Source organism: Solanum dulcamara, chromosome 8 (genome assembly GCF_947179165.1).
Source record: "Solanum dulcamara chromosome 8, daSolDulc1.2, whole genome shotgun sequence".
In the NCBI taxonomy this organism is placed as follows: Eukaryota; Viridiplantae; Streptophyta; class Magnoliopsida; order Solanales; family Solanaceae; genus Solanum; species Solanum dulcamara.
The window spans coordinates 67844414-67854834 of NC_077244.1; the positions used below are offsets into that span (position 1 = coordinate 67844414).

Genomic DNA, 10421 nt, shown 5'->3' on the forward strand with positions numbered 1-10421 from the left:
GAGCAAATGCTCTTTCGTTCAATTTTTCAAAAGAATCATTTTGGGGCAGTCAGTTCTTGAGCATGTAGATTTGTCTTGCTCAAAATTTGACGCATCAAAATAAAAATACAGTAGGTGTTAACCACTCATCAAGACAATACACGTGTTAAATGCCTACAATGATCATGTCGTTGGTGAATTTGCAGAAGCTCTCTTGTTCCTTCAGCTAATAAGCATGATTTAAGGAAAAGCTAAAATATTTGCACACTAGAACTAACTTGTATCCTTGTTACCTGGGGAACCAGTTATCTTAGGACTGGGAATATATTTACAGAGATATGCAAGGAAATCACAAGGCTGCACACAAAGAATTCACATTTTTCAATAGAGAATCAAAACACGAACAGCTAGAACATATGAATCAATTACATCATTTCCTTTTTTTACAATGGTACTATAATCTGTTCCTATTCCTTCATTACCTTTGTTGGTCTATCTACAAACCAGGAGACTTAACAAAACACCCTAGTCGCTCTGAACTGTTTCTCTTGAGCCCTTTCTCCTTAGTTGACTCGACAAACATGTGCTGATCAGTTGAGAATTCTCAACAAGCATGTAAAGGCAAAGCAAGCAGAGTCCTGCATAAATTTAATCCACCAGTACAGCTTAATTTGACGCAAATTTGTGATATTTTCAATGTTAAAACACAGAAAAGACAAGTACGCGTCCTCCCAACACTCCAACTTAATCACAACGATGTGCTATCCATTGAGCTAACTAAGAAATCTCACATACTGCTACCAAAGAGATATGGCAATACTCAAAGCAGTGAATGTATGAATAAGTTTGCAAGACTGAAACTAAAATAATTACTAGCAGTGGCGTAGGCAGAATTTTCACCAAAAAAGTTCATCATTTATTGTATACAAAAGAAACTTTGTATATATAATAATGTAATTTTCTGGTGACCCCCTCTACCTCACCCCTGATAATTAGTAATCTTCATGGAAATTAAAGTAGAGGAAATAGGAGAAGAATGACTCACCGGCATAGGCAATAGTAACACCTGATGCTATCCTTCCCAAAACTGATAGCGCATAAAGAGTAACCACAAGCTGGCAATGTAATAGGATAATTTTAATAACATTCACCAATCCAATTTTTAGTTACATCAAATTAGTATTTGAGTTTCTGTATGGAGTTTTATTGGTGGTAGTCATGTGCTGTGCATATGGTGTAATTATTTAGTTATTAATATAGGTCCCACACTAATTAAGCCATTAGAAAGTTGTTAGAGGTTGTTAAGATTGTTAGCTAGTATAAGTAAGTGTAGTACAGCTGTACAGCTATTTCTTCTTCCTAACAGTTGAAAAGAAATCAAAACAAAATCCCCAATTCTCTCTCAAACCATTCTTTAGCTTAGCCAATATACTCATTCCAATAAGTTTCCTTTCTGTATTAATTATACTAAAGTATATGAAATGTAGGGACGTAGAAGCTCAGATACTGTCTTCAGCGGAGACAAATAACTTTTACTGAAATAGTATTGAAATTCATTAAACGTACACATATTAAGCTCCCGTTCCGCTATAGATTTTCAGAAAGAATTTGGAAAATATTATTTTTTCATGAAATTTATAGCCTGTTTGAATGGACTTATCTTAAATAACTTATACGTTGAAAACTGCTTATACATTTTTTTTAAAAAAAAGTAGGTGCGGCCCAACTTATCTTTTTTGACTTATAAGCTGTTTTCAACTTATAAGTTGCTTAAAATAAGTTCATTCAAACAAACTCATGATTTATTTTAAGCACAAAATAACTTTAAGGTGATCAGTCAAACATTTAAAAAAACTGAAAACAGCTTATAAATAACTTTTAAGTCAATCCAAACGGGCTCTTAGTTAATTTTAAAAATTTACAACAATAACAAATCTAGTATAATTTTTTAGTGGGACTTGGGAAGAGCAGTGTGTAAGAGACCTTACCACTGCCTTCCCATAGACACTTGGCTCAGTTTTTATAAATTTGTTTTCAAAAAAAAAATTCACCAAATTTTTGGTGAAATTTCACTTTCATTAACAAAATCTCAAATTCAAATAAAATGTATGTCCAAGCACAATATTAAGTTACAAAACCTCATTTTTTTCCAAGTTTCAACTAAATCTATGATCAGAACTCTTAGCTAAATTTTGATCCCTGATATATCAGCCATGTTCAGAATGACATGAAGTTAAAATTCTGGCTCCACCAGAAATCACTCTTCGATGAATCGAATAACAGAGAGGGCAGTACAAGTTGGTTGATACCTTAACGAACAAGCGTTTATCATGTCCCGTAGCGGAAACGCGGAGAACAGACTCAGCGGCGCCGATAGTATTAGCAAGGCAAGCAAGCACGCGATTAGCAGTGTTCTGTGAGATCTGCCATTCTAATGGATCCACAGGAACCGAAATGTTCATCTGGCGAAACAGGAGTCCGAGAATAGCAAGGGAGCAAAGGATTACAATAAAGACATCAGAGACGAGAGAGACGATACTGGAATTCCGATAAACACAGTGGTAGTAAACGAGAGTGCCGCAGATAATGAGTATGAAGGGTACGAGACCACGCACATCCTTCTTCCTCCAAGGGCTTATTGTCCTCGCTGATACTCTAATCTCCTCGTTACCGTGCAATTCTTCCATGGCGCAGGTACTTTTTTGGTCTCTAATGCATCAATTACAGTAGCGCCAAATATGGACGGAGGATTTTATTGGTGAGTCAATTCCGAACGCTGCGTCTTCTCTAAAATTCTTCAAAATGCGTGGGCTTAATTAAGATTACTATTGACACTATTTTATTCCATGTGTTGTATTCAAAAAGAACCTTCTGAAGAAAACTGCCAATGTCCATTTCATAACAGTTTCCCAACCAAAAAGTTTTATTTCCTTTTTCAACTTAAAATTAAAAATATTTGGATATATTTAGTATATTTTAATTAAATATTACAATTTTCAAAAAATTAAAAATTTCGTTTCAAATCAAAATAGAATTTACAAATAGAAATGAAAAGAGGAAATCATTTTGAAATGGAAAATATGGAGCGATTATGTCCGTTCCGTCATTTTTCTTTTTCCTTTCTTTTTCTTTTTCCGTCATAGGATTTTCTTTTTCTTTCTTGGAGTAACTGCTAAAATTGTTATCATGTGACCAGGAGGTCACGGATTCAAGCCTTGAAAATAGCCTCTGACAGAAATGCAAGGTAAGGCTGCGTACAATAAACCCTTGTGGTCGGACCCTTCTTCAAAATCTGCAAATAGCGAAAATTTTAGTGCACCAAGCTGTCTCACTATTGTCAATGGCTCAATGCGTGTGTTCTTTTCTCAAGATCTTAAACTAATCTAGTTGACTGACCCGGGATTATGGTATTTTTTTATGCCCATTAATATTAAAATAATAAAGGAAAAATATATTGTATATGTTTTGTTATAGAACAAATACATTTTTTTTTACATTTGGTTAGTAGTTTTAATTATTTGACTGAGCGAACAAATAGGCTAAGAGCCCTTTTTTATACTCCAACCGATCTCCACGAAATGATGCTATAGTAACAGGTAACACAGTAATTAGGACCTTTTTTTTTCCTTATCATTTTTAACCAAGCCAAAAATAAATATTTTTGTCTACGCGCCATCTCATTTCATGCGAAAGGGTTTATTTAGACAGCGAAGTCAAAAAAAATAAAAATTGGAAGTTTTAAATATGTTATATATATAAATTCATGTCGGATAAAATAATTCCGAAAAAAGAGAAATATGGAGTAACATTTTTCTTTTTTTAAAAGCACAATCATGGTCCTTGACATTAATTGATATCTATGCTCTTCAATTTTGGATGTGCAATTGTGCATAAGTAAATACTTAAATTTATATAAAATTGAATAAATAGATACATGATTCCTACATGGCATAATACACGTACGACGTCAAGCAGAATCAAATTAGTCATATATGACGCCACAAAGGACACATATATTTATTCGTTTAATTTTATAAAGTTTAAGTGTCTACTTGTATATATTTAAAGTTGAAGAGTATAAATGTAAAATTAAGTCAAACTAAAAAACACATTTATCTATTATACCTTCTTAAAAAAACAAACTAAGAAAAAAAGGTGAAATGGAGGGAGTTCAGATCCAGATCACAGTAGATCATCTGACATTGAATTGAAGTACTAAGGGTCGTGATTGGCAATAGAAAAATTAGGAAAGCCCACATTTTTTAACGAGGTTAGTGTATAGAAATGCTTCTGGACTATTTCACCGAATACAGATAAAATTACTTAATATAGTTTTTATCTCAACGTAAAATATTAATCTGAGACTTCATGATTCTCCCCTCATGTTGATCACTAGGCCACACTCCATTGATCATTTAAAGAATATTTATCACTCCGTGAAGCAACAAAAAACTAAAAGAACTTCCTATTTGTTTCTTAAAAGCAATGGCAAAAATTATGAAAACGCAAGCATCATGCCTTGTCCCCACTACTACGAGGCTTAATAAAACCATGGGGAACGCATTGCTAAATAAAACTCAAGTCTTTTCAACTAAAAAACCACCATTGTCAAACAGTTGATGAAGAATATCCACCCTATTATACAGCCAATACAGAGGGGAAAAAGAGGATAGTAGTTTTTCTAGCAAGCCAAAAGTTCCGATTCGCCTGCTAACCAGGAAATAAGATAAGAGAGGGGTCTCTCTGCAGCTTGCCATCAGTTACATCTAGCTTCTTCATCTTTTCTTCGCACCAGAATAACTGCTCCTTACTAATTCTTTCCATTCTTAGGACCCTATTCATGACTTTAACATCAATTAGGCCAAGCAACAAGTCCACATCCGCTGCCATGCTAGGCCATGATTTCTTCTTCAGGTTCTTTGTTTTCTTCCTTAGTTCCTTCAGTTTCACCTTTTTCTGCAATAGAAAGACAGAAGTTATCCTAAAGAAGACCAACAGCAACATCCAAACTTACAAGCCAAAGCAAAATGGAGATAGCAAGAGTTTTGCCTGAGTTACTATTAGTAATACTACATACAAACAATTACTGAAAATAGAAAATGGATATCAAGTTAACGATATCAGTTCAACATTGAAATAAATAGGAATCAGATTAAACCTTGAAATCTCCTAGGGTATACTTCTAACACTCTAACAAAACTATGGGTTTGTCAATGGCCAAGACGCCCTCCAGTTTTTATTATCTAACAATCTTTCACTAAACAACCTTTTACTTTCCTATCAATTTATAGTTCAGAAAATCTGTTCGGAGGAAAGGAAGCAAAACTTTCCTCCTGACCTCTTCATAAGAGCTGAACGGGAATGAATACCACAGAGATAGAAGAGTCGAGAAAAAGCTTATGAAAGAAACAATACTATCCTTTGATGATATGGATTTTGTCCTTCCTCTTCGTCCCAAGTGAAGAGACCTAATCACACGTCATATGAATAACGCAGAAACTGCTGCTACAGAGTCTTGTTGCAAAAATTGAAAGAAATCCACAGGAGGTGGTATGTCCAAAAAGAGAGAAGAAAAATAGAACCCCCACATTTGACTAGACAAATTCAAATACAAACCTCATTGATTGATGGTGTTACTCATCTTTTCAACTCAAGTGAATAATATGGGAAACAAGTTTGATGCCTTTCCTAAATCTGCTCCATACTGGATATTTCTCTGAGTGGGTCTCAACTATTTTATGCAAACACATATTTTCTATATTTCCTTTATTTCCTGGAGTATGAAAAGGAAAATATCTTGAAATTCTTCTAAGACAAACATTAACCATACTGCCTCATAAAAAGTAGATTGACAAAGGTAAGGTACAGGCATAAGGATGGTTAAACAGAGAATATCAAACCAATGCCTTACCTTTTCAAGAGAACATTGAACCTGATGAACGGGTGTTGTCATCTGGTTCTGGCTTCCGAAAAGATTGCGTACACTGCTAGATTTCTTGTCCATCTTCACAAATAGATGAAAAGTGAGGATTGAACTTTCAATCACTTTACGTAGATCTGGAGCAAGAACTGGCAACTCATCATCTTCCAATTTCTTTTGATCGGAACCTAAACTTGAGAGATTAGATTTCTTAGCCAGATCAAGAGGAAATCAACTTTACAAACTCCAGTACATCAAAGTTTAATATGCATTAAATACAACGCGAACTTTTGCAAAGTACATATTCTTAACAAGTCCAAGTCATTCACAAGGAAAAAGAAAGTCTTTTGTCATTAGGAAAATCAAATGAACATCTGATAGGAAATCAATCATTATCAGATATCAGATATCAGTACTACCTTGGACTTTAGGAACCTGAAGTAACATAGGCAATGCATTTCTCATGCGAGCATAAATTTCAGGCCTCGTACCCGGTTCAAAAGGTTCAGTTTCAATAAACCGTTGCAACAAGACCAATAACTGCTGAAACTGCTGAGCGCTGTGATTATAGAATATGGGACTATCAGATTGGCTAGAGATTTTCTGACTCAATTGTGTGTATTGACAGTGAAGAACTTCCCAGGTCAAGCACAACTGAGTTACGTAAGATGTTTCAAGATCTTGATTAATGTCAGCCACAGGCTGGTGCAAGTGCTGAGTTTCATCTTGAAATTCATCCATTTTTTTCAAGGATAGGCACCGAAAGGGTGATACAAGTTTTTTAGATGCAGATCTTGGAGAAGAAGTAGATGGAATATGTGAACCTGAAAAATACTAAATTTCGTTAACCACCAAGATATTTGGTACTCTCGAAGCTGCAAATCAGCTCTCTTTTGGAGATGCTTGCAATGACAGAGAAACAACAAGCATTAAACTTATTAAAGCACCGTTAAAAGCCACAGAAAACAACCAACATTAAACTTATTAAAGCACCGTCAAATTCAGAGTATAGACCGTGACAAATGAGAACTACAATACACTTATATTAGCAAGCAAAGAAACACAACTAACAACCACGCAAGGGAACTTTCCTAAAAGTTCATCTAGATGGAACAAAATAGAAACAGAGATTTCAGTGCTCAAGATTGATAAAACTAGCAAGGTGAGCTCCTTTCCTCCATTAATGGAGGCTGAGCTCAAGAGAGAAAACACTACTTGAGAGAGAAGAGTTGTGAGAAAATGAATCTTATTGAAGAATGAAAACTAAACTAAATTGTTTGCAGGTGATGTATGTATACATACACATGGATCGACTCCCTAACAGAATCAGTAACAACTAGTTACTAACCTTGCAGTAACTCTGCTAACTAACAAACTTTGACTAATCTTAACTAACTTTGACCAACTAACTTATAATTTATAACAACTAATCTTATCACCCCCCTCAAGTTGGAGGTGAGGTAATCACAGACAACTTGCTCAAGAGTGTAGCATGTTTGACTCCAATTAAGGCTTTGGTGAAGATGTCTGGCAATTGTGAATCTGTGGAGATGTGGAGATGTGATGAAGTGTGATCAGGCCTCCTTGAAGTTTGTTCCTAACAAAATGACAATCAGTCTCGATGTGTTTCGTTCTTTCATGAAAGACTGGGTTTTTAGCAATATGGACAGTTGCTTGACTATCACAAAAGACATGTATAGGCAAGGAGCACTGCTATTTGGGAAGATCTAGCGCAAAAGTGTACCATCTTGGTGCCTTTATAAATAAAACCTTTACCATTTCAAAAAAAATAAAAGGACTAGTGCAATTGAAGATGCCAGATTTCTAATGGCTGGAGGAACAAAACAAACCCTGCAGCAGGAGGAGAAAAAAAACAGCATTCTCTCCAATAGCTATAAAAGATGTCTCTATCAGTTTGACCCAAAAACAGCCATCGCTACAGTCTGTTCTTTTTAAGGCTTTCCTTTAAAGAATGACTTCTCATCTTTAAATGCCTTTAACATGACAGACTGTTGCAGTTTCACAATTTATTTTGCAATCTATTTAAAATATTTGTTTCAGAACAATTTCCAGGTTAAGTTTAAAATTCATTTACTAATTCAATTGAAAGGAATGATCTGGCAAATTCAATTGAACTTGTCAATTGAGTCTTCCATTGAAACAAAAAGTAGAGTGTATGGTGAGAATGGTTCATCGAGTGTTGTGGAAAATTGTCTCTTTACAAATGACCCGTTCTTATGCTGCTATGACAATAGATAGACACCTCGGTTTGAGTTCTAAAACACAAATATGCCAGCAAAATGGCAGCTGTACACTTGAATGAAGGGTAATTCTATCATATCTCAGTATACGATGGGGAATTCTAATTTCCTTCTGAAGGGTGTGTGAAATGAAGAAGTCTCTATTGTTCAAGAGGCAGAGTAACGGACTCTTGGGAGGTTGAACATTGAGGAATTTCTTTGGTATTATCATATATTATTCAATTGTTTTCTGAATTGTAAAGATGGCTCCAGTTTCTAATTTGGAGCCACTAGTACAAAGCAAGGGAACCAAAGTTTATTTCAGGAAGGAAAGCAAAACATAGTCTGGAACTATTACCAATTTCACGCAGCTGCTGAACATGCAGACGGTCATAAAACAGCATTTGCTCAGTGTATTTGTCATATACGGCATTGAACCCAGACCAAAACTGCCGTCCTTCTGCTTCAACATCCCTCCAATCACTGGGGTTCATGTTTGCCTGTTCTTCTTCATCATCTGCATCTGCATCTTCATCATCTGGAGTTGACTCTTCAGGAATTAATACCATAAAGCTGTTTCTTCTCAGTTCCTTCAACCTCCTCTTTACCTCATTAGTGATGAAGTCATCATCGTCGTCTTCTAGTTCAGCATTAGTGGAATCAACATCAGCTGTTTTTCCCACATTACCATTCTCATTCTTTTGCTCTCCCGGCAATGGAACAGGCTTGTCCTCTGTATCACTCTCTAGTTCCGGTTTATGAGCCTTTCTAAACCTCTTCACTTTGAAGAAATCCATCACAAATCCAACAACTTCCTTATCAATTTATTAGACAATAATTCTTTTCGTTACTCCGTTTAAATGAGAAATCTCACTTAGTTAACCTCAAGAAGATTGATTTCCTCTTCTCAACAACACCAGGAAGCAAAAGAGCTCCAGCTTACATGCAGAAAAGAACCATTCTACAAATCGGATACAACAAATATACTATGCCCACACCTCTAGTTAATCATTGGCGGTGGCTTCCAGCAAAACTCTCAGAACTCAATCAGATCCATAATCTAATTTAGCCCCATTCTGAATCTGTGTATCCTCAGCTTCCACACTTCCGATATGGTGAAATGCCCAATAAACTCCTAACAACATTCAGCTTCTGCACATTATTTCTCAATTAGAAAACTTTTTAAAAAAAAAACACTTCAAATTCAAAGAATCCACTAAAAAAAACATAATTAGTCAATCAAAGAGAAGATCAAACGAAACTGCAATCAACTTATATTTCAAAATTTGGGAGAAATCATAAAAAAAGATTATTTTTTCTAAAAAAAATTGCTGATTTAAAGTGGAATAGAGCTTGAAAGTGAATGATTCGAAACAAAATAAAGATCACTTACAGATTTCAGCGGAGTACACTCAGTTAAGCCATTTGTAAGTAGAGTGAAAACCCTAGTATCGTAATTAACGAAAAATGAAGTAAGCCGAATCGAGGCGAGGGGGTTCAAAAAGGGCAACAAAAACAATGGGTGAGAGTGAGTGAGTTGAGTGGGTACAGTTTTACATATACATTACATTAGTGTGATTTATGAATCTGAAAAATACATTACGCGTTACGATGCTGAGAAAAGAAAAACTCAAAAAGGAAAAGAAGAGATAATAAAGGACAAAAAGGCAAAAAAAAAATTGATTCTACTTTTGGACAGTCTTAACAGTAACAGAAGAAGATTATAATGCAGATGAAGACGAAATGATATTTAAGTAAAGTAAAGAGATGGATTCGCGATTTCCTAGAGGAAACAGAGTGCATGGGGTTAAGGGTTTTTCGTACAGAGAATATTGTCAGAAGTCCCCCAAAAGGCCGCGAAAATGAAGAAAAGTTTTGACTTGACTTTTCATTTAATTTACGTAATCCGCCCCCCAAAAGTTGAGAATAATGTAGATTCATCTACCCTTTCTTCTTCTTTATCATCTTAAACCCCTCTACTTAAAGTGATGTATCGAATTTCTTAGAATTAAAACTGACCATCTACAATACAATAATTAGGGGGGTAAAATTAAACCTAATCCAATCCAACTAGTTTAAGTTTAGATTGATTATTGACCAACTCATTCATTAGCTTAATTCATTTCAACTCAACTCATAAAAAATTGGGTTGATATGTAACCTCAATTAGCTCATGAGAAATCTTGTTAAAATAATTTTTAGAATTTTTTTTTTTCAATTTGATATGTTATATATTGTTAGAAAATGAGATTTTTCTAAATAGTCGTTAGTCTAATAGTTCT

At 34.9% G+C, this 10421-nt stretch overlaps 2 protein-coding genes across 3 annotated transcripts; both read right to left on the minus strand.

Moving 5' to 3' along the window:
* Positions 1-224: 224 nt before the first annotated feature.
* Positions 225-2893, minus strand: LOC129899046 (reticulon-like protein B22). The gene is made up of 3 exons (XM_055973815.1): positions 2289-2893; positions 1025-1094; positions 225-617 (listed from the first exon to the last, which is right to left on the minus strand). The coding sequence occupies exons 1-3, from the start codon at positions 2664-2666 to the stop codon at positions 505-507; spliced, it is 561 nt and encodes a 186-aa protein (XP_055829790.1). The 5' UTR covers positions 2667-2893; the 3' UTR covers positions 225-504.
* Positions 2894-4351: 1458 nt separating this feature from the next.
* On the minus strand, positions 4352-9976 carry LOC129901320 (uncharacterized). Of its 2 annotated transcripts, none has more exons than XM_055976463.1 (5): positions 9533-9976; positions 8498-9291; positions 6391-6723; positions 5891-6087; positions 4352-4935 (listed from the first exon to the last, which is right to left on the minus strand). In XM_055976463.1, the coding sequence occupies exons 2-5, from the start codon at positions 8934-8936 to the stop codon at positions 4690-4692; spliced, it is 1215 nt and encodes a 404-aa protein (XP_055832438.1). In that variant the 5' UTR covers positions 8937-9291; positions 9533-9976; the 3' UTR covers positions 4352-4689. The 2 variants fall into 2 exon arrangements, with proteins under 2 accessions (XP_055832438.1, XP_055832437.1); XM_055976462.1 differs by having other exon boundaries at positions 6319-6723.
* Between the last annotated feature and the right edge of the window lie 445 nt (positions 9977-10421).